The 24,558-nt window shown below is 38.7% G+C and overlaps 1 protein-coding gene across 4 annotated transcripts in view; it reads right to left on the minus strand.

Moving 5' to 3' along the window:
• PCMT1 (protein-L-isoaspartate (D-aspartate) O-methyltransferase) overlaps positions 1-24,558 on the minus strand; it is a 90,541-nt gene that overhangs the window by 9,656 nt on the left and 56,327 nt on the right. For all 4 annotated transcript variants that reach the window (XM_077486737.1, XM_077486735.1, XM_077486736.1 and 1 more), the window contains exons 5-6: positions 10,288-10,408; positions 2,540-2,625 (exon numbers count right to left, since the gene is read on the minus strand). In XM_077486737.1, coding sequence (XP_077342863.1) covers positions 2,540-2,625; positions 10,288-10,408 — 207 coding nt within the window. The remainder of the gene's footprint in view (positions 1-2,539; positions 2,626-10,287; positions 10,409-24,558) is intronic.

Genomic DNA, 24,558 nt, shown 5'->3' on the forward strand with positions numbered 1-24,558 from the left:
CATCTTAATATATTTTTTATTGTGTCAAAATAAAAGGAGGTTTTACACTAGGGGAGCGCGTCCCTTGTTTTCTTCCCTTCTTATCCCACAACAGGAATAGACCACTTTTGAAAATCCTCACTAAGTACAGAGACAACAATTGCTTAGAAACAACTGGAAAAGAGGAAATACAAACAGAAGGTCTGTGTGGCTTTATACAACCCAAGACCAGAAACAGCACTAATAAAAACAGCCTTATCCTCTAGCTTCAGAGTGGCATACACTGCATCAGTAAAGTCTCCTTTAACTTGGCAGTAATAGCAATGTACTGCAACTCCACAGGAAAAGGCAAATTTGTGAAAAACATTAACGCTTCAGAATCTCTGTGGCCATTTCTCAGAAACGATTAAGCAAATCAACCAAAGAATTTGCTAGGGAGTATGTGGTAGCACGGTTGTGATCTCTGCGCTCAAAGTCAGAAACCTACTCAGTAGTTTGGGTGATGAAACCTATACGACCATAGTGAAAACCTAGTCTATCCCATGGAGCCATAGGATTCCAATGAGGCTAGAGAATCTAAAATCATAGGACAGCCTAGTTCCCAGCAACAGATGGTGCCGCTCCCAGGGGGCACACTGCAAACATTACCAAACCATTCAGGATAAAAGGCAAAGCCTTGTGTAGTCACAAAACCTGAACAACTGATAGCAGGTGAAAGTTTAGTAACTTGAGAGATGGGTAGCCAAAGGCGACCCAAATAACTGTAGTCAAACAGCAGGAACAGACCAATATTACAAGTGACAATCTGCAAGAATGAAATGCTTGCTTATGGCTAGAAAAAACAAGTGCGTGCGTGTATACGACACTCCACCCAGCGAAATATTAACACTCTGTCCCATAGTGTTAGTCCCTTCCATGGCAAAGCTGGAGGAAAACAAATTTTGGCACCCAGTAACCAACGTGAAGGCACTCCCACTGTCTGGCCTGAATGGCTTGTTGAGTCTTCAAAAACAAGGTGAAACAGAGGCAATGCCAGAATCTCTTGACCTGGAAAGCATGCCACAGCTAACTTAACCAGAACTAGTCTGGAGTACCATAGGGTTACTTCCTGGATCAATCTGCAATGTCCAATCCAGTGGAGTTCTGATGCAGTATAAGCTAAAATCCATACTGAGGACAACTGAAATGGATAGCTGGAAGTCAGTGGTGAAACCACACATAGTAACTGTAAAAATTAGTTTTGATCGATTAAGAAAAAAAAAAAAAAAAAAATACTAGAAAATTCACAGATAGGTCTTTACAAAAGCAGAGCTGATGTCTATACTTCTAGAAAACTAGGAAAAAAAGCCTGAGATTTGACAGTAGGAGAGGCTAAACTCTGGGCTGACAGTCCAAAACGCCTGTAGACAGCAGTGTGCACTGAAGGTTTAACATTTCCTGTGTCCCACAAAGGACAGGAAGAAAAACCTCTTGTCTCCAATTTTACTTTGTTACTAGGGGTCAAATGCTGGGCTATACCCAACATAAATACTATTTAAAAATGTAAAGTCCCTTTATAGACAACTGAAAAATTCTGATTGGATAGCAGAATTGCATCCGGCATGCTTAGCAGAGAAGCCAAGCTTTATTTATGTTTTTAACTATGCTTTAGGTTTTTTCCCATATAAAAACTTTATTATAAACAAGGGTATATTCTGAAACAAAATCAAAATTAACAGCCTACCTAGGAATTCCATGAGTCAAGAGTAAAACTATCTCCACAATTTTTTATTATACTGCAAAAACAAAGTTGTTCCATGCTGTACTCAGTCATTTGTGAGGTTATAATCCAGCTATTATGGATTAGTTATGGATTTCAGCATTTAAAAAGCATAAGCCCTGGTTCACACGGGTGAAGCTTTGAAATTCCACTACTTCAGCGCAATTTCAAAGCCACAAAATCGGTGCGATTTGGACCTCCAATTTCATTGCGGTTTGCGACTTCATTTGACAGAAGTCAATGCAAGTCGCAATGAATTCACCAAAAAAAAAAACTAGCGCAGGAACCTTTTTCTGAGTCGCAATGATTTTAAGGGTTCCATTGCTGGTAATAGGGGATGACATATGCGATTCTGAGCTGTTAAACCACACGGAAAAAAAAAAAAAAAAGCACTTGCTAAAGCAGCTATAACAAACTTCCTCACGCCTCTTATACCCAAGTCTAATACATGAAGCATACTGGCAAATCTTGCTTTATATGTCATTTCACTTGCCATAGCTTGAACTTTTACTGAAACTACTTTTGAAAAAAGTGAAAATGCTTTTATGTTGTTGAAACTTGATGCAGTAAATATATTACTGCTGAAATGGATTGACCAAGTGGATTCATCACCTTACGTGTAGCTAGAAGTGGTTTGATGCGTCTCCAAGACTGAGTCAAGTGCATTATGTTATTTTCTTCTGTATGCAATTCAATATTTGCAAATTTCCTTGATAACTTTGTACACGAAAAGATAAAATAAATTTTACAATCTTATAATTTTTCATTGCACACTAGCAACAATAAATGCATAATACGTACAGCCTGTGGTACAACGGGTGCTGCTGCCCCAACGTGAATAGCATCGTAAGGTGCGTCTTCAGGATGGCCCATTCGTCCATCACCAACTGAAATATATATATTAAAGAAAGAAAAAGTAAAAAAGGTCACATTTTATATGTATACTGGAATTAGTGAACAATAAGGGGGGGGGCAAAAAAAAAGGTCTTTAAAAAAGGGAATTGTCATTTTCCTTAATCAGTTTTAAAGACTGGTACATTAAAAGTAGATAACTTAATTTGATCAATTCAATGCATTTAAAACCCTGTATTAGTGTAAAAATTTCTAATATGTACATGGGTTCAGACATTCTTAAAATTAGGCATCCAATTTTGGTACTCTTACGAATGCTGCACAACAATCATGTTCTACATATTTCTTTTATTACAATTAACATTTCACTTGCCACAGTAAAATTTAGATGGTTTATTCAATGACTGTTTAGTGGTCATCAGGGATGGGCCAAACCGCCCCTGGTTCTGTTCACACCAGAACACCTCAAACAGGCAAAAAGTTCTAGCGAACATGCAAATCCTATTGACGTCTATAGGACACGAACATGAAAGTCCTAATTTTAAAGGCTTATATGCAAGTTATTTCCATAAAAAGTGCATGAGGACCCAGGTACTGCCCTAGGGGACATGTATCAATGTCAAAAAAAAGTTTTCAAAACAATCATTTTTTTCAGGAGCAGCGATTTTAATGATGCTTAAAGTGAAACAACCCCCACCCATACCATGCCACATGTCCTCAACATTGGGAGGGTGCCCACCAAAGCACCTTGTCCTCATGTTGACGAGGACAAGAGCCTCTTCCTGACAACACTGGCCAGTGGTTGTAGGGGTCTGCAGGCTTATCTGAATCTGGACCCAGATCTCATCCCCCCCATGTGAATGGATATCGGGTACATTGTACCCCTACCCAGTCACAAAAATAAAAAAAAAAAGTGTCAAAAAGTAAAAATCACAAGAGACAGTTTTTGACAATTCCTTTAGCAAAGTGTCCCCTCAATGGGAGGCCTCCCAGCGACTGATCTTTTCGCCATCACAGCTCTTATATAGACAAGGGCATGGCCACCCGCTGATGTAACCGGGTGACTCCACCCCCTCTGACATCACGGGGGGGGGGGGGGCGCTCTCACTCATGCCCTCATTTTCCTGGCCTGCTAGGCTTCATGCTCAGATAAGGGTCTTGTTTTTTGGGGGGACCACACACACCATTATATTTTTATTTTGGCATGGAGTTCCCCTTAAAATCCATACCAGACCCAAAAAGCCTGGTATGGGATTTAGTGGGGGACACCATGCCTTTTTCTTAAATTCTGTCATAGGGTTCCCCTTAACTACTTCAATAGAGGACTTTCAGTGCTCTCGCACTGTGAATGACAATTAGTCATGCAACACTGTACCCAAACAAAACTTTTTCCCCCCACACAAATAGAGCTTTCTTTTGGTAGTATTTAATCGCTGCTAGGGTTTTTATTTTTTGCTAGAAAAAAAATTTGAAAACTGGTAATCTTGCTCCTTCATTGACATGCGCTGATAAGGCGGCACTGGTGGGTACTGCAAGGTGGCTCAGACAAGGCAGTGACGTCTCTGTGAGGACAGATGTCCTCAGCCGGTGATCGGCTTTTTCCCCCTCACACTGTCAGCATGAAGGGAAAAAAACTATTACTAACATCATTGGTTGACAGCTGATCACATGGTAAGGGGCCAGGATCGGGCCCTTACCACCATCACCACCCAGGACGTGCTGACAAAGCATGCACAAGAGAACGCCTATTGACACCCTCCCGCCAATTTAAGCCATCACTGTACTCGTCATTCGGCTATAGCACAGGTGGGAGGTGGTTTGTACCTTTTTAACAATCTGTCAGCTGCAATCCAAGCAAGGGATTTTAAAATCCTTTTCTTGAAGTCAAGTACAAGTCACAGGCTCCTTTCAGTTTGAACCATGGTTTGAATATTGCCAAACAAAATTTGTTAGTGCACCCCATATTCCCCCTCAGTTTTTTAGCAAGATCTGAGGAAAATGCCAGGATGGGGGTGAGGGTGGTCTCCTGTGCAAGTAAGATAATTTATTTCTTATCATACAGACCAGGACACAGGCTCTTGTAAGCCATGATGATGAGATGTTACCAAGCCTTACAACTGAGGGGTGGGCAACACAGCAACAGGCCTAAAACAGGGAATTAGGTTCCCAACTCAAAAACAGCTTGATATACCTTACAGTCAAAGATGGTGCCAGCAGTGGCCTGAACATTCCCCTTGTAAAACTTTCAGGTGGCAGGTGTCAAATCTGAAGCTAGCAATATACTTGCAGATTTTCAGTACATTTGATGACATGCCCCATGTCGTTAAGTATTTAAACAAAACAAAAAATAAATAAAAAATATTGTGTTAGCCACCCCCTGGACAAAGGAAATGCGTGACCAACAGTTTCTGAAAGAGTGGCTAATGCCAAGACTTGATAATATTTTGGACAAGAAGAATAAGGTAACCGCATCTTTGAGTTGCGTTAAAGTACGTGTCAAGTCAGAGACCAGCTTTCCTCTGAAAGAGTTCTTTGTAAAAAAATGCATTAGGGCAGAGTATCACGTCACATTACACTGGTTTTCATGGGTGGCGGTGCCTTTTATTTGATGCTGTAACTATATTCTTTGTTTTTGAGTATTTTAAACCTATAAATTGAATTTAAAGCTGCTACACTATGTAGATTCTCCCTCTTCCTTCCTGCATAAGAGATCATTCTGAGTTATTTGTATATCACCAGTGAGCAATTCAAGAGCCTATTCATCCGTGGAGCATTTCTGCATAACACACAGGAGAGTGTTATGCATCCATCGGCAGCCTAAGTAATAGAGTCGCTCCTGGTGTGTGTGTGGACTGTCATGAGTGGTACAAGCGGTGAGCCATTCATCTATGGACAGCATAAAGCTTATATTAGACATCTTATGTTTTGGGGTCTAATGTTCTGATTAGCTGATAGGAGAGGTGGTGGCCAGGAGCACTGGATTGATATACTGATATACTTCACAATGGACTTATTACTTCTAAGTATTTTCTTGTTTTTTATTATTATTTTACATCATCATTTGTTGCATTTATGCACTTAATTTTTAATTGAATTTGCAACAGTGCAACACAGTGGGGGTTATTTACGAAAGGCTAATCCACTTTGCACTGAAAATGCACTTGGAAGTGCAGTCGCTCTAAATCTAAGGGGTAGATCTGAAATGAGTGGAAGCTCTGCTGATTTTAACATCCAACCATGTGCAAGCTAAAATGCTCTTTTTTTATTTTCCTTGCATGCCCCACCTTGGATCTACAGCGACTTTCCTTCCAAGTGCACTTGCAGTGCAAAGTGGATTTGCCTTCGTAAACAACCCCCATTGTTTATGCTTAATGCAGATACTGCGTTTAGAAACACTAAATATATTTATTTCAGGAATATTCAAACAGTTGAAAACCCACCCATTTGTTGAGTTTAATTGATCAACAAAACTTTTAGTATAGTAATAGGTTAAAACTTAAGTTATATCTCTCGTTCAAAAGTTTTTATTTTTTGTTAAAATAAAATTACATGTACAGAATATAAGACAAATTATTTGATACCAGAAATAAAGACATATTGAAGTACGGATGATACAAAGCAAAGAAGAATTTCAAGATATTCTCGTGGGAATGACAATAAATGGCCTTATATATTTTAGAATTTGAAAACATTCTCATAGCTGAGTTTTAAACATTTTAATCCCAAGAAAATATAAATATGTCTAAAAGAAAATATATGATTTTAAAGTTTTGACCATAACTTCTAAAGTATGTTTATAGTAAGTATTATATAGTAAAGGAAGAAGGTATATAGGAGGGGAAGGGGAGGGAATAATTCTCTGGAGGAGGTTTTATATATCAGCTAATGTTGTAATTCTATAAAAAATCTTAATCACCATAACAATAAAACTCGGTTATCAATATTATCTGACGTATAATATTTAATCCAGGGTTTCCGTATGATATATCAAACTTTGTCATCTGGTTTTTATCTATAGCGTCCATTTTAGCATGGATGAAAGATTGATTCATTCTACGTTTGGTTTCTGCAATATTCACGTCTGTTTTCCACGCATTGGCTATAGTCTGCTTTGCGGCTATCAGGAGTGTAAGAACTAATTTGAATTGTTTCTGATTCAGAAAGGCTGGTTTTAAATGAAGGAGAGCTATAATTGGGTCTGGAAAAATTGGACGATCAAAACATTTTGTAATTATCAGAAAGATCTTTTTCCAAAATGATTGTACAATTGAGCAATGCCACCAGGTATGTATATAGGTACCTTTTTCTGGACAGCAACGAAAACAGAGGCCAGTGTTGTCTTGAGAATTTGGCGATTCTCGCAGGAACCAAATACCAGCGTGTGAGAACTTTATATGATGATTCAGACGCCAATATATTTATAGAGGAAGATTTTGTGAAAGACCATATGTTGGACCAAGACCTAGAATCGATCATACAATCCAAATCTTTTTCCCACTTGGCCACATATTATTTATTCGCATTGATATAGAAATTGTGTTGTGATCTCTTGATGTTTTTATCCGCTGCTTCAGTAAGGAATAGATCAAATTCCAATTTAGCTTTGTCAAGATTTATTTTAGATAAAGAAGAAGGGTTATTTTGGAATGCTGTGTGACATTTATTGAAATTTGTTTCTAAAGTCTGACAAAGGATTTTCCGCTCTCTGTTGAATATGTTTGCTTGCTGTAGACATATGCCATGGAGAACAGGTTTGTGTGCTTCCCATAATGTAGTTGGAGAGACGTCAGGTGTAGAGTTATATTTTATATAATCTGAGTGCAATTTCAATATTTTTGTGAGCTGGATTTTTGAGTAGGAAATCTCTTATAATCCATGTTGGATCTTTTTTTTTTGGAATTATAGAGGCAACAGTAATGTAAAGTGCACTATGGTCAGACCATGGGATGGGAATCATTTTTGGAGATATTTTTTCTGGAATTAGCCCTATGGACATAAATATATGGTCTATCCTAGAGAATGAGCGATGAGGGAACGAGTAATGTGTGTATTGTCTCTTGGTTGGATTCAATTCTCTCCAAGTATCTACTATGTTTTGTAATTAGTTTTGATAAGAGTTGTTTGTCTGCTCTATGTGACTGTGGGATTGGTGATTTATCCAAAAATTGAAATATGGTCTGATTAGAATCTCCACATAGAATTGTAGTACCTATTTTGTGGTGTTCTATAGTTTGAAATAAATGAGAAAGAAAAGAAATAGGATTTTTGTTAGGAGCGTAGTATGATGTAATGGTGATAGCGGTATCAAGTAGGTGTCCTTTAAGAATCAAGTAACGACCTTCTGGATCCTTGATTTTCTTCATTAGTGAAAATGGTGTATTGCGATGGAAAGCTATAAGCACGCCTCATTTTTTAGAGAAGACCGAAGCTGTGTATACTTGGGGGGGGGTAGTCTTTACTGAAAAATTTGGGAGTGGATTGTGACGCAAAATTAGTCTCTTGGAGGCAAACTATATGTGTTTTGGATGAAAATGTGCGGTAGGCTTTAGTGCGTTTGTGTGGAACGTTTAGTCCCTGAGTATTTAATGATATGATGTTTAATGGGGCCATGGAGTTGGGAAAAGTAAATATATGTTGGTGTTTATGTTAGAACGTGTGTCATAAGAAATTATTTGTCTCCAGAGTATAGGGGTGGAGGGAGGGAGGGGAAAGGAGATAAGGACTGAAAAAGAAAATACAATATTGAAATATATCTTAACATATCTATGTTCTTAATGTGTCCGTTGGGAGAAAAACTCTCCCTCCAAGGGTACATGAGCCACTGTCAACTGCCCGGTGTACACCGAGCTGCTGAGGGTAGCAAGAGAGGGTTCAAGGAACTTCCCTGCAGAACACCAAGAGCCAATCATAGAATTTCATTTTTCAAGCTAAAAATAAAAATGTAAGATTAAGGCAACCTCAGAGACAAAGAAGAGAGAAAAAAAAAAGTTATAATAAAGTGCCTAAATTATTAGGAATATTTCTTAAATAAGATTATGATAAAAATATTGATTGGAAGTCAGAGAAAAAAACTCGGCAGTAGCCATTCTGTTGAAAAGGCAAGATAGTAGCCTCAGTACAGGTGTTTATCAGTCCATAGTGTCAGCCAGATCTGGATCCGGAGGTGGAGATTGTATGCAACTTCTTTTCTGTGGATTGTAGTCTTCTTCTCTTCTGGAAGCAGAGGAGGGATTATCAGCATACGAGGATGATTTTTGGCGAGTGTCCGCAGCATCTCTTGATGTGTTTATCATCCCTAGTTTCTGTAAAGTAGTTTGCAGGTCCTTAGCTGTTCGGCACATATATTTGCGACTTTGGAAAGTAAAACGCACTGAGAAAGGAAAGCCCCATTGGTAGATTATGTCATTTCGCTGTAATATTTGCAGTAGTGGTTTCAGGGTTCTTCTTTTGTTGATTGTAATTTGTGAGAGGTCTGTGAATAATTGATATTTATGACCCTGGAAAATTAGGGGATCTTTATTTCTAGCTGTATTTAGCAGTAGTTCCTTAGTGCGGTAGAAATGCAATTTTGCGATAATGTCACGGGGAGGACCATCTGTTTTCTTTGGTGCTAGGGCTCTATGAACCCGGTCCATTTCAAGACACTCTAGTGGGATAGCTGGTTGTAATTCTTGAAAAAGTGCAGTAATAGCACAGTTTAAATCAGTCCCAGATTTGGGTATTCCTCTAATATGTATATTGGAGCGTCTTGCGCGATTTTCGAAATCCTCCAATTTGGATTGTAATATGTAAATTTTCCTCTTTAAGAAAATCTATTACTGAGGCAATGTTAGATGTATAATTTTCCAGATCGTCTGCTCTAATTTCCAGTGCTGATGTACGCTGACCAAGTTCTCCAATTTCTTTAGTAAGTTTTGTGGTGATGGTATCTGCAGTGGATTTCAGTGATTTTTGAAGCAGATTTTCTATTTGTTTCAGCGTTACAGGAGGGGATAAGTCTTTTTGTGTGGAAAGTTCTAAATTCTCCAGAACGGACATATTTTTCTCAGGTATTTGGTTATAGAGACTATGTGCCTTTAATGAGAGAACATCTTTATGTAAAGCAGCAGAAGGGGCTGTCTGTTTGTTCTCCTCACTGTGTCTCCCCTCAAGAGGGGGAGGGTTTCAGTGCCATACTGCTGTATGTGTGAGGCGGCGCTTTGTTAATTTTCTGCCTCATGAGTCTCCTCTAACCCCCCCGAAAGTCACCTATGTAAGGTAGGGATAATTATCTACCGTTTGGTTACCTCCACAGAAAACCTCTGCCTTCTGCCCTCAAACTTAAGTTATATCAGTGGGTGCACATTTCAAGTTCTCCAGTGCATACGCTATACTAGTGATGTGGTGGGAGAAATGGCAGACTTGAACAAGACTGGCCAAGAGTCAGCCAGCATCAGACTTATTTTTGTAAGCTTACAGTACATGTAAATATCTCCTTTATGTTTTAATAGTAATAGGAAAGGGTTAGCAATCTAGTCAGGTTTATATTGTAGTCTGCTTTCACTGGAATGGAAACCTCATATTTGAGTTGTCACCAAATTTAAAGAGGGATATTTTTCATAGAGATTCTTCTCACTTTACAGTAATTTCCTCACACTTACTGTTGTGTCTAAAGAAAGGGAGTGAAGGGAAAGATGTAAAGAAAATTTCACACTTACCTAATAATTTTACACGACCTGAAGATAGTAATGCTGGATCGTCTTTTTTCACATTATTTACAGAATCATCTACTAATTCCTTGATATGGTCGATTCCCACTACTTGTCCCTTGGGTCCAACCTCGAAAAGAAAAAATTATTCTTTAATATTTTTTTTTTATAAGACCAAGATCTCATTTAAAAGATATCTTCAAGCATGCATAATATGGCATCGCAGTTTAACAATGTTGGGCAAAATGAAATGGACCATAAAAAAAGATCTATCAACGATATCATTAATTCATTCTAATTGTTTGCAAATATTTATTATACACTGTTCTTTATTACATTAATACCCATTCCATTGATTACTATATGGCTAATCCATTTTAAAAGTTAATAAATTGTTTGGGTTTTTCATATGCTATGTATCATCGGATTAGTATGATGCATGCTGCTTTCCCTCAGCTTTGGCTTAAATGCTACAACACAAGGGCACCAAAAATGTACAATTGATTTACAACAACCACATGAACCAATAAAAATTACCTTCACTTAATTTCTCAATAAAAGCCCGAAACTAAAATCGCTCATGTACAGTAGACACCATAAGGTAGAAGGACTGCATATCTGCAAATACCAGGAGAATGATAGGAGACATGTTTAAGCTGGCATTATCAAACCTGGAATAAAACATATTCAGGTCATTAGCCAGCGAATGGTTTGCTGGGGGGGGGGGGGGGGGCGTCTGTGGCTTGCAATAGGCTTCAGCCCCCCCTATATTGACTCTGGATCATTGGCAGAAAAGTCTTCAGTTCATGAGTAGGTTCTCTTTGCTACTCCGAACTCTTGTCAGCATGTTTCTGGTCTGGATATGCAGCGTTCTGCCTCCACTTCTGGAGACATGATGTTTAAGCTCAAGTTGGTGGGGGGATGTAATGTGGCGTAATTAAACTTTGAATAAAGAACATTCAAGTCATTAGCCAGTTAATGGGTCTCTGCAGTGTGGGGGGGTGGGGGCTGGTTTATCGTAGCTTTAAAGGTTCTGTAACTTTCTCTATACTACCTCTGGGTCACTGGCAGAAAACATTCTTGAGTTTGCAGAGTAGCCAGTCTTTGGTACTCATCTTTTTAGCATGTTTCTGGTCTGGTTGTGCAGGATTTTGTCCCCACTTCTGTAGGCAGCTTCCCTAACCTGCCCAAGTCATTTTAGTTATGCTGTAAACAATGGCTACTTATTGTTGAATGTCCGAACAGACTTAGTGGGTGCACACACGCTCACAAAAGCTGATATACATAGTCACATTAACAGTTCATACATATCTTTGGCCACAGGCTCAAAAAACACTTCCGTCAATGCAGTCAAAGTAGGCCTGTAACTCCAACTTTGTCCACCTCTTTACAGTCTTAACTTTGCATATTTAAATTTTGCCTATAGATTGGAGGAAAATTATGCAGTGTTCAAAGAGTCCCTGAGCAGCACAGGGAACAGAGCAGTAATCAATCTTTATTTTGGTGTAGCAATGGTCCAAAGTGTTTTCATCCCTGGAGGAACACATGTCTATATTTTGCCAGTTCATGGTTACGTTTTGCTCTGTTAAAACCCCAAGGGATGATAAGGAGGAGGTCTGGAAGGGTCTGTTCTATGCTGCTTACATGCTCAGCCATATACTGCAATACCTTCCTGATGCAGGCTTGCGGTGGGATGTAGACACCAACAAGAAAAAAAAAAAAAAGAAAAAAAAAAAAGGAAAGAAAAAAAAAAGGAGGAAAGAAAGCTCCAGAGGTTAATCCAAGGGGCCCAGTTGGCCATTCAGCCTAATAACTGAGCTTTAATTTTTCTAAAATTATGTTTTTTTTAACCCTTGTCTTCATTTCATGAAAATTTAAGACTAGAGATCCATACACCTTGGCAATAGTCTGTTTAGTGGCTGTAAAAACAAATACCAATAATTTAGACCGAGGTGAAGAAATATCAGTTAGTTGGGTAGTGTTTCTAGTTGGTCTTGGTTAAACAGGCAGACTAAGATAATGACTATATAGCTTAGTCCAGTGGTCATCAAACCTGTCCTCAGGGCCCACTAACAGGCCAGGTTTTATGTATTACCGTGGGGAGATGCAGACTAGAATACTGCAATCACCGAGCAGCAAATGTTATCACCTGTGATGTATTTCAGTAATCTAGCAAACCTGGCCTGTTAGTGGGCCCTGAGAACAGGGTTGATGACCACTGCCTTAGTCCACAAACAATGGGCCACTGGGTACCTTTACCAAATATGCTCAAACGTGCCAAAATCTGGGCATCTATAAAAGATGCCCTTGAGCAGTTTGAAGGTAGTCTCTGATGCAAAGGCATTTTGTGCAAAAAATTTGGTGGTTGTCCATATTTGTGACCATATTGGGTGCCCTGGTCTGCTTCCGATTTCTGGACATATGTCTGTGGTGGTGGTATTTGATGTGGGTCAGTAATGATAGGTAAAACAAGGAAATGGGACCTAGGGCTTAGTGGGCCTTCACAACATTTTAACTTGTAAGAAGGTGTCACAGCAATAATGTATGTTAGCAGTTTTTTAATAAAAACTAATCTGAAGGTACTGAAAATGCTGTATGAGGAAGCTCAAATTTGTCTTGGAAAAACTGGAAAGGATTAATGCTATCTGAAGAACAGAATAAAATAAATGATTATTATTCATATCAATTCAGAGATTAAAAAGGACATTGAGGACTACCCAAGGTGTCATTTAGGCAAGACTGTGAAAGGGAGGGAAAGGGAGGGAAAAGGGAGAATAAGGCCTTGTGCACACTGGACGAAAAAACATAAAAAAAAAAAAAAAAAAAAAAAGACAGTAGCATTTGCTGTAACTGTTAAATGCTGGAAAAATGCTACTGTAAAAATGCATTCAACAAAATTATGCTCCCACAACAGCTTATGGCTCAAACTCTGATAATTGCAGAATAGCTGCATTTTTCAGAGTAGATACATCCAATGTGCACGAGGCCTAAGACAGCCAGAGTTCTTAGTGGAGTCCCAACTCTATGGCAAGTGAGCTAAAATAGGGATGTGTATTCTAGGTCTATCTTTTAGGAGAAGCCAAAAGCATTTTCTATTCTAAGGGAAGTTCCATCATTTCAGCCCCGGTTCACACATATGCGATGCAGGAACCAGCGCAGTTCCAGTAACTGTTCCCGCATCGCATCTCACTCGTAGGCAGTTCACACTACCCCCTGCAAACTACTCCAGGTGTCCCCAGATCACAGTGCAAACTGAATTCAGACACAAATTAGATTACATGCATGCAATAAAATTCCAGTGCGGGGGGGGGGGGGTTCCTGCATCATTTTCGTGTGAATCCAATGCAAGCTATACAACTGTATGACTGACCTCGCATGTGATCTACACAGCAATTTCGGTGCGTGTCAGACATCGCATATGTGCGAACCCAGGCTTAAAGTTCACCCATAAGTGGGTTTCAAGAGTGGAATGATATTTCATCAGCTGGCTAATCTGGGCGGTCAAATAATACTTTGAGAAATCTGGCATGCCTCAAGTGCTGCTACAATCTGGGAAGGTATGACATGTGGGTGGGGGTACAAGGTATGATTTGACAGCCACAATGCAACTGAACAATGATAGATTATATTTATCCCCCAACAGCAAGGGGGTGTTTTTACCTTGCCAACTATAGCTGGATAGTTTACAGCATTGTTTACCTCACTCTCCGCTTAAAAAGATTTAGGGTTAGCACCCTTCAATGTTTGTCAGCTAAGGGTTCTTTTCATCTCTCCATTTACATTTTATGCTAAGAGGGCTTTTACATCCATGGATGTCTCCTTAAGAGATCAGTTTGTCTATCAGGTTAACATTCAGTCTGGTCTTAGCCCACGTACACACGGTCGGAGATTTTGCCAACCAAATCCGTCGGATTTTGCCCGTCAGATTTAGTCCGACGGATTGTGTCCGAAACTGTTGCATACACACGGTCGGGCCAAGTTGGCGAAAAATCCGATCATTCAGAACGTGATGACGTAATTTCGTTACGATGGGACTACATTCAGGCTAGTAGCCAATAGCTTTGATGTAGGAATTTGATCTGAGCATGCGTGGCACTTGGTCCGATGAAAATGCTCTACACATGATCGGATTAGGTCCGTCCGGCCCAGTTGGTCGGGAAATAATTCCAACATGTTGGAAAATTGGGTCGGACGGAGATTCGGACGGAATCAGTCCGATGCATACCACACACAGTCGGATTATCTGACGACACGGTCCGATAAGACTCATTCCGACAGATTCTCCGACCGTGTGTACAAGGGCTTAGAGCTCACTCTTCTTGAAGTCAAGGGTTAGGAGTATTCAACTTAAAGCAAAAGTCCAGCCTGAGCTCATTTGGCTGGGCTTCTCTTATGGATCACAGGAGTGCAATTTGTTTTTCACTCCTATGACCCGTTTTCAGCAGAGAGGGGGCTGAAGTCCGCACTTTGCTGATGTCACAGAAATGAGTCCAGGCACCATGTCATTACGACAATAAAAATAAATTAATAAATCGTCCTAGAATCCACCTTCACCTTGATAGAGTATCAACCGATTCATCAAATAAAAGACAGGATACCTACCGCATAAGCAAAAAGCACTATGTAATAGAACAATTAGGGACAAGGGAGTCCCATGAAAGCAAAAAAGGGAAGAATCAACCACGGCTTTTTTTATACAGAGTAAAAAATTAGCTTTAGTGAAACATAGGGGGGAGGGGCCACATACACAATATAACTAGTGTATGCAAAAAGGGAATATAGTAAATCCTATTTAACACTATATATCTCACGAAATATAACAACCCATAAAAATATGCTGCAGCATTAGAAGATTAAAAATGCAGGGTCTTTGGACCATTTGGAAACAGTTGCGTTTCCATTTATAAAGAATGTATCCAAATGTATGGAGCAGCTTTTCACAGTGTTTAATTCCTTTCAGACACACATCTCACAACGAATGTATCCAGCTGCATATTATGGCTTTTTATAGTGTCAAAGTTCTTTCAAACACACATTTCATACCATGAGCATAAGTTAAACCAGACAGAGCACTTAATAGATTCACGGCTTAAGTCAGTCAGACAGTAAAAGGGAAACAGCAGGATTCAAATATACTGAGTTATTGATAAGCAAAAGGGCTGCCCAGCTGGGCTCTCACCACTCCAATCGCTGAAAGTCCTCAGGTTTGTTATCTCACTGCCGTTTAGGCTTATCAGCGCTGTTCACAAGTGATTTCGACATAGCTCACATGTGCATGGGGGAATAAGGTGTGATAAATGAGATGCAAGCAATATTAAAAGGGGCAGTATGAGTGTCTTAACACTTGTGGCTTGTCCTGGAGAAGTTTTATCTTTAATGGCAAAACTTGGCCTGTGTGCATTTAAAACCAAGGGTGAAACTGAAACAAAAATCACAATTTTAGTTTTTTCACCAGAACAGAAAGTCAAACCAAATAGGATAAATATGCCAATAGAAAAAAAAATATCCAAAATGAAGAAAAAAAAAAAAGTTATGGCTTTATTTCTACCTAAAGCAAAACTGTGTTCTAATAGTTTCTCTACTGAAACCACGGTGGCTTCATACACAGTTGTACATAAATAGCAACTTCTGAGAACAGCGTGATACATCAGGACTTGCTGTCAGCTGATGTCTGCTTTCATTCCTGTAATCCTTTCCCTGCAAGACTGCAGCCAACATCTACTGCCAAGCATTTCACCTCACAAAATAGAAACCTATAGTTGTCATACTGAAAGACCTCAGCTGGTCCCATGTGGCTGCTTTTCAAAGCTCTCCTGATACATTTTCATTGTATACAGTATCTCCTCATGCTTCCAACTGAAAGATTTCTAAATTGTTTAACATTCGGGCACAATTAGCTGTGAATTTAAATAGTTACATTGGTTAAATTTTTCCATTTGCAAAATCGGAACAATTTTAAAGAGTTGTAGAAATGTAAAGGCATATCAGTTTGGACAGTACATTGTCAGAACATGAAGACCTACTACCATGGCTATCCCCACACAAAAGCAAGTGTGCAAATATTTTTAGCACATAAAAGTGTGGATTTTTAAACAATTTTGGCCACCAAACAAAATAGGCCATTTCACAGGCTAAAAAAAAATGCATGGGCATCAACCCGGTACAACTGCTTGAAGTCAAATAACGTACCAGGCACTTGATTTGGTGGCAAGTGGTTTATTTTGGCATGGGGACCCCCCAAATCCACACCCGACCCTTAGGTCTTTTTTTTTCTAAAATTTGATTGCTGCCATGTTCTCTGCATAAATGCTCTGTGAATTTGTTACACAGGTTAATGACCTTGAATATTTATACCCCCCTCCCTTTTGTGTGTGGATATGTAGGTACAGACAGGTGCATGAATGTGCACATAGATAGGGTAATTATGTGTTAAATTACCATCTCTGCTATTACCCCCCAAAGAAAGTTATAGTGGCAGCTAGAAGAGGGGTCTGAAATAGGGAAGAAGTTGTAGTATATACTTTGATGTGCTAAAGAGAGAAGGTACACGTGGATTGGGGTAAGTGTAGGGATAACCAAGACTTTATTTATTTTTTATTTTTTTGAGACAATGTAGTTGGTGTAATTGGGTATGGGGAGTGGGAGAGAGAGGTGATGTAATAACTTTTACCACTCTGTGTTGTGGGCAAGGAATGATCGACACAAGCACTTGGTGGGAGTGTGGCCCTTTAGAGGCCTCATATATAAATCCTTTTTTTTTTGATGGGTATTAGTTAATTTAAGTAGACACTTGGGGGTGATGTGGCCCTTAGAGGCCCCATACATACATATTTTCGCTTGTCACACTATTACCGTAAGTGCATCTGGAAAAAAAGAATAAGGAAAGAAAATGTTCTCTTTTTTTACACTTGGTGGTAACGTGGCCCTTAGAAGCCTCTTACATTTATATTTTCATTTGTCACACTATTAAGTGCATCTAATTTTTATTTATTTTTTAGTTTTAGTGAGTTAACCGCTTGCCGACCGCCTCACACCAATTTATGTTGGCAAGAGGGCTCGTAAAGGCAAACTAACGTACCTGCACTTTGCCCTTTAAGAGGCGCGAGTCTGGTCGCAGGTACCGTGGACTGGATGTCCACGGGGATACCCGCGATCGTCTCACGGAGAGGAAGAAGCTAATGTAAACAAGCATCTCCCCGTTCTGCCTAGTGACAGTGTCACTGATCTCTGCTCCCTGCGATCGGGAGCAGAGATCAGTGACATGTCACACACAGCCATGCCCCCCCCCCCCAGTTAGAATCACTCCCCAGGACATACTTAACCCCTACAGTGCCCCCTAGTGGTTAATCCCTTCACTGCCAGTGTCATTTACACAGGAATCACTGCATTTGTATAGCACTGATTGCTGTATAAATGCAAAAACCAACCGCTTATTGCATTTTTTACACCAAAAATATGTAGAAGAACACGTATTGGCCTAAACTGAGGAAAAACTTTTATACATACATACACTATATATATATATATATATATATATATATATATATATATATATATATATATATATATATATATATATATATATATATATATATATATATATATATATATATATTTTTTTTTTTTTTTTTTTTTGGGGGGGATAGTTATAGCAAAATGTAAAAAAAAAAAAAAATGCGTTTTTTTCAAAATTGTCGCTCTATTTTTGCTTATAGCGTAAAAAATAAAAACCGCAGAGGTGATCAAATACCACCAGAAGAAAGCTTGATTTGTGTGTGTGGGGGAGGGTAAAAGGACGTCAATTTTGTTTGGGAGCCACGTCGCACGACTGCGCAATTGTCAGTTAAAGCAACGCAGGGCCGAATCTCAAAAAGTGCTCTGGTCTTTGACCAGCAAAATGGTCCGGGGCTTAAGTGGTTAAGTGAAGATTCACCAATGCCTCACTCGGTGTATAGTTACGTTTAATAAGATACAACCCACACCTTCCTTACGGAATTAGGGATTGGTTGCCGAACCAGGAGATATCAAGCACCTGAATAGCTGGGGGGGCTGGGTTCCTTAATTTGGGGTTGGGGGGGGGTGCTGCCATTTTCCCTTTTTCATTTTTCTTTGAACAGTATATTTTGAGATGCATTATAGAATTTTTAAAAATTATGTAAATGTCATATATGGACACATGTTTTTGCCCTAATTTGACTAGTAAATTAACTCTTAATAAAATAAAAATATAATTATGAGGGGAAAAAAAAAAAAAAAAAAAAAAGCAGTCATGATGCCGGCACCAGGAACCCAAAGGCTAGTGATGAACAAGCCTCGATGAGGACGGCGCTGCTTCCCTGGATGGGTAAGTGTCTTATTAAAAGTTAGCAGCTACAGGATTTGTAGCAGACTTATTTTTTCTCAGAGTGAAAGATCTCTTTAAGCCATAGGATACTGTGCACAGGAAGGGAATCAGAGCCATTCTTGAGATTTGTGTCATTACTTGTTGTAGAGCAGTGGTCATCAACCCTGTCCTTAGGCCCACTAACAGGCCAGGTTTTAAGTATTACCTTGGGGAGATGCAGACTAGAATACTGCAAGCACTGAGCAGCAAATTATATCACCTGGGATGTATTTCAGTTATCTTGCAAACCTGGCCTGTCAGTGGGCCCTGGAGGACAGGGTTGACGACCACTGCTCTAGGGCACGTGTGTCAAACAAGGCCCGTGGGCCAAATTTGGCCCACTATGCCTTGTTATGCGTCCATCACACCCAGTTTTGCAGACAACCTAATTTCTCGTTCAAAAGTTTTTATTTTATGTTAAAATAAATTACATGTACAGAATATAAGACAAATTATGTGATACCAGAAATAAAAAATAGACATTGAAGTACGGATGATACAAAGCAAAGAAGAATTTCAAGATATTCTCGTGGGAATGACAATAAATGGCCTTATATATTTTAGAATTTGAAAACATTCTTATAGCTGAGTTTTAAACATTTTAATCCCAAGAAAATATAAATATGTCTAAAAGAAAATATATGATTTTAAAGTTTTGACCATAACTTTTAAAATATGTTTATAGTAAGTATTATATAGTAAGGGAAGAACATAAAAGGTATATAGGAGGGGAATGGGAGGGAATAATTCTCCGGAGGTTTTATGTATCAGCTAATGTTGTAATTCTATAAAAAATCTTAATCACCATAACAAGAAAACTCGGTTGTCAATATTATCTGACGTATAATATTTAATCCAGGGTTTCCATATATCATCAAACTTTGTCCTCTGGTTTTTATCTATAGCGTCCATTTTAGCATGGATGAAAGATTGATTCATTCTACGTTTGGTTTCTGCAATATTCACCACATCCGTTTTCCACGCATTGGCTATAGTCTGCTTTGCGGCTATCAGGAGTGTAAGAACTAATTTGAATTGTTTCTGATTCAGAAAGGCTGGTTTTAAATTAAGGAGAGCTATAATTGGGTCTGGAAAAATTGGACGATCAAAAAATTTTGTAATTATCAGAAAGATCTTTTTCCAAAATGATTGTACAATTGAGCAATGCCACAAGGTATGTATATAGGTACCTTTTTCTGGACAGCCACGAAAGCAGAGGCCAGTGTTGTCTGTTGAGAATTTGGTGATTCTCGCAGGAACCAAATACCAGCGTGTGAGAACTTTATATGATGATTCAGACGCCAATATATTTATAGAGGAAGATTTTGTAAAAGACCATATGTTGGACCAAGACCTAGAATCGATCGTACAATCCAAATCTTTTTCCCACTTGGCCACATATTTAGGTATAACAGTATTAGAATTAGATATCAATTGTGTATACAATGATGTAATACGACCTTTAGCGTGTGGTTCCTTGAGACAAAATCTTTCAAATTGAGAAATATTATGTAAGTTTACATTTAAATTGAGAAGAGGAGTATAAAAAATTTTGAATTGGAGATATCTGAATATTTCTGATTGTGGAAGCTTATATAATTCACATAGATCTGTAAAAGATTTTATTGATGTAGTTGAAGTTAAATTATATAGACAAGTGATACCAGCCTTAGACCAAGCTTTAAAGGTTTTGGGATATTTCCAGGCTGGGTAAAAAGTCGGATTCTTGTGAAAAGATAATAGCGGATTTTGTGAAGATTGCAGACCATGTGAATTTCTATACCTATCCCATATAGATAGAGAGTGCTTAGAAATGAGGTTATTTATAGACTTACGATCCGCGGGTTGTAACCATAATATATTATTTATAGGAAGAGGATCACAGTCTACAGCTTCAATGAGGACCCACATAAAGGAATCTCTGTAGAAGAGTGATATTTTGTTAATTGAGATAATTGAGCTGCCTTATAATATATGTTAAAGTCTGGAAATCCCAAACCACCCAAAGCTTTGGGGAGAACAAGTGTTTTTTGTGAAGTCTGGGTTTTATTCCCCCCCCCCCCCCCCCCCAAGTAAATTTCGTTACTTTTTGTTGAATCAGCCTAAGAAAATATGCAGGAATATGAATCGGGAGAGTTCTGAATAAATATAACAATTTCGGAAGAACAGACATTTTTATGATATTGATTTTCCCAAACCATGATATCGTCATTGATGACCAATTAGATAAGGACCTTGTAATATTTTTTAATAGAGCTGGGTAATTAGCTGCAAATAAATCGGAGGGGTTAGGAGTAAACTGCACACCCAGATATGGGAGGCTATGATCTACCCACTTAAAGGGTAGTGAATTTTGTAAAGATTGTTTATCTCTCGACAAGTGAAATGTTTAATGCTGAAGATTTTTGAATATTAACCTTAAGGCCCGAAATAAGTGAGAATTCTTGTAGTACAACCATAAGATTTGGGGCCGAAACATGTGGAGAAGATAGAAAAAGGAGAATATCGTCTGCGAATAAACAGAGCTTATGATGAAAGCCACCCATTTCAATAACTGTTATAGTGGGTTCCATCCTAATTCTTTGTGCTAAAGGTTCAATGAGTAAAGCAAATAATAATGGTGAAAGTGGACATCCTTGACGAGTCCCCCCTCAGTATATTAAACTCATCCGATTTGTACCCTGCATATCTGATATAAGCTTTGGGATCTTGATACAAATTAGAGATCCATCGTAAAAAATTAGGGCCGAATCCCCATTTGGAAAGGGTATAGTTCATATATGACCATGATACGGTGTCAAAAGCTTTCATAATATCTAAAGAAAGAAAACAAGTGGGAATACGTCTTTTTTTAGCGGCATGTGACAGGAGTGTTGCACGTCTAATATTATCTCCTGCTTGACGTGATGGAATGAAGCCCACTTGATCACGATGTATGAGATTGCCTATAATAGTATTTAATCTGTTAGCTAGAATTTTGGCTAAAATTTTTATGTCCAAATTTAGTAACGAAATAGGACGATAATTAGACCATATTGAATCGTCTGTGTGAGGTTTAGGGAGCATACAGATAATTGCAGTTATGGTTTCTCTTCTAAAAGAATGACCTTCCAAAAAGGGAATTAAAAGTGTTTGTCAAGACTGGAGATAGGGTGTCTACAAACGTTTTGTAATACAGCGCAGAAAAACCATCGGGACCTGGCCTTTTATTTAGTTTCAGATTTTTGATAACGTCAGATACCTCTATAATTGACACTGGTTCCTCCATCATTTCCATTTGTGTTTTAGATAGTGTCGGTAGAGATATATGGAGAGAAAAAAAAAAATCATTCGCTCTAGAAGGGTCCAACTCAATATTAGAAGAGTATACATTTTTTAATTGTGTTTTGAATTTTTGTAATATTTTTAAAGGATTATTTGTGTATACCCCCCTAGAGATTTTCAGACGTATCGGTTTCATTGGGTTCTGGCAGGATTTTAATGCCCTGGCTAAGTGTGTGAGGTTTATTCGCATTGATATAGAAATTGTGTTGTGATCTCTTGATGGTTTTATCCGCTGCTTCAGTAAGGAATAGATCAAATTCCAATTTAGCTTTGTCAAGATTTATTTTAGATAAAGAAGAAGGGTTATTTTGGAATGCTGTGACATTTATTTAAATTTGTTTCTAAAGTCTGACAAAGGATTTTCCGCTCTGTTGAATATGTTTGCTTGCTGTAGACATATGCCACGGAGAACAGGTTTGTGTGCTTCCCATAATGTAGTCTGAGAGATGTCAGGTGTGGAGTTATATTTTATATAATCTTTGAGCGCAATTTCAATATTTTTATGAGCTGGATTTTGAGTAGGAAATCTCTTAATATCCATGTTGGATCTTTTTTTCATGTTATTATAGAGGCAACAGTAATGTCAAGTGCACTATGATCGGACCATGGGGTGGGAATAATTTTTGTAGATATTATTTCTGGAATTAGCCCTATGGACATAAATATATGGTCTATCCTAGAGAATGAGCGATGAGGGAACGAGTAATGTGTGTATTGTCTCTTGGTTGGATTCAATTCTCTCCAAGTATCTACTAGGTCAGGGGTTGACAAATTGGCTTGGAACCTAGGAGCCAGCTAAAAAATGTTAGGAGCCAGGTCCGTGACGGCAATCTGGACCTGTCCCTGGCCTGACATGGAGATGAGTGAGGGGAAGGTAGCCCCCAGCCCCCCACCTGTCTCCAAGTCATTGCCCATAGCTCTTAGAGGGACATTTGTTTTGTTTTATTTTTTTCAAATGACGATTTTTTTTTAAATTGCATTTTAGTGTAAATATGAGATGTGAGGTCTCTCTAACCCCAGATCTCATATATAAGAGGACCTGTCATGCTTTTTTTCTATTACAAGGGATTTTTACATTCCTTGTAATAGGAATAAAAGCGACACACATTTTTTTTTAAAAGAACAGTGAAAAAAATAAAAATAAAAACTTGAAATAAGAAATTTTTTTTTTTTTTTTAAATGCGCCCTGTCTCGCCAAGCTTGCGTGCAGAAGCGAACGCATATATGAAAGCAGTGTTCAAACCACACGTGAGGTATCGCTGCGATCGGTAGAGTAAGAGCAATAATTCTAGCCCCAGACCTCCTCTAACTCAAAACGTGCAACCTGTAGAATTTTTTAAACGTCGCCTATGGAGATTTTAAAGGGTAAAAGTTTGTCGCCATTCCATGAGCGGGCACAATTTTGAAGCGTGACATGTTGGGTATCGATTTACTCGGCGTAACATTATCTTTCACAATATAAAAAAAAAATTGGGCTAACTTTACTGTTGTCTTATTTATTTTTTTATTAAATAAATTATTTTTCCCCCAAAAAAGTGCACTTGTAAGTCCGCTGTGCAAATACGGTGTGACAGACAGTATTGCAACGACCACCATTTTACTCTCTAGGGTGTTAGAATAAATAAAATAAAAAAGATTATATATTTATATTTATATTATATATATTTTGTTTAGGGGTTCTAAGTAAAGGGGTAAAGGGAAGGAGAAAGACTGGCAGGCAGGGCAGGCAATTCCATTAGCATTGTTGGTTGTAATTCCAACGGCCACCACAAGAGGGCGCCAGATTCCAGAAGGAACCATAGGATCACAGAAGGCCTCAAAGCCGGGGGCTCAATTACCGGCCGCCGGGGGGGGGGGGGGGGGGGTCCACGGAGACAGGATACCCCCAGCTATGCTGCCCCAGGCACCAGGTCGCCGATTCTAGTCGCAAATGCGACCTGGCGCCCGAGTTTTGTTGAGCACTGTACTAGGTTATGTTTTGTAATTAGTTTTGATAAGAGTTGTTTGTCTGCTCTATGTGACTGTGGGATTGGTGATTTATCCAAAAATGGAAATATGGTCTGATTAGAATCTCCACATAGAATTGTAGTACCTATTTTGTGGTGTTCTATAGTTTGAAATAAATGAGAAAGAAAAGAAATAGGATTTTTGTTAGGAGCGTAGTATGATGTAATGGTGATAGCAGTATCAAGTAGGTGTCCTTTAAGAATCAAGTAACAACCTTCTGGATACTTGATTTCCTTCATTAGTGAAAATGGTGTATTGCGATGGAAAGCTATAAGCACGCCTTGTTTTTTAGAGGAGGCCGAAGCTGTGTATACTTGGGGGTAGTCTTTACTGAAAAATTTGGGAGTGGATTGTGACGCAAAATGAGTCTCTTGGAGGCAAACTATATGCGTTTTGGATGAAAATGTGCGGAAGGCTTTAGTGCGTTTGTGTGGAACGTTTAGTCCCTGAGTATTTAATGGGGCCATGGAGTTGGGAAAAGTAAATATATGTTGGTGTTCATGTTAGAACGTGTGTCATAAGAAATTATTTGTCTCCAGAGTATAGGGGTGGAGGGAGGGAGGGGA

This window comes from Lithobates pipiens, unplaced genomic scaffold (genome assembly GCF_037356315.1).
Source record: "Lithobates pipiens isolate NorthernLeopardFrog02 unplaced genomic scaffold, aLitPip1_a1.2 Scaffold_18, whole genome shotgun sequence".
In the NCBI taxonomy this organism is placed as follows: Eukaryota; Metazoa; Chordata; class Amphibia; order Anura; family Ranidae; genus Lithobates; species Lithobates pipiens.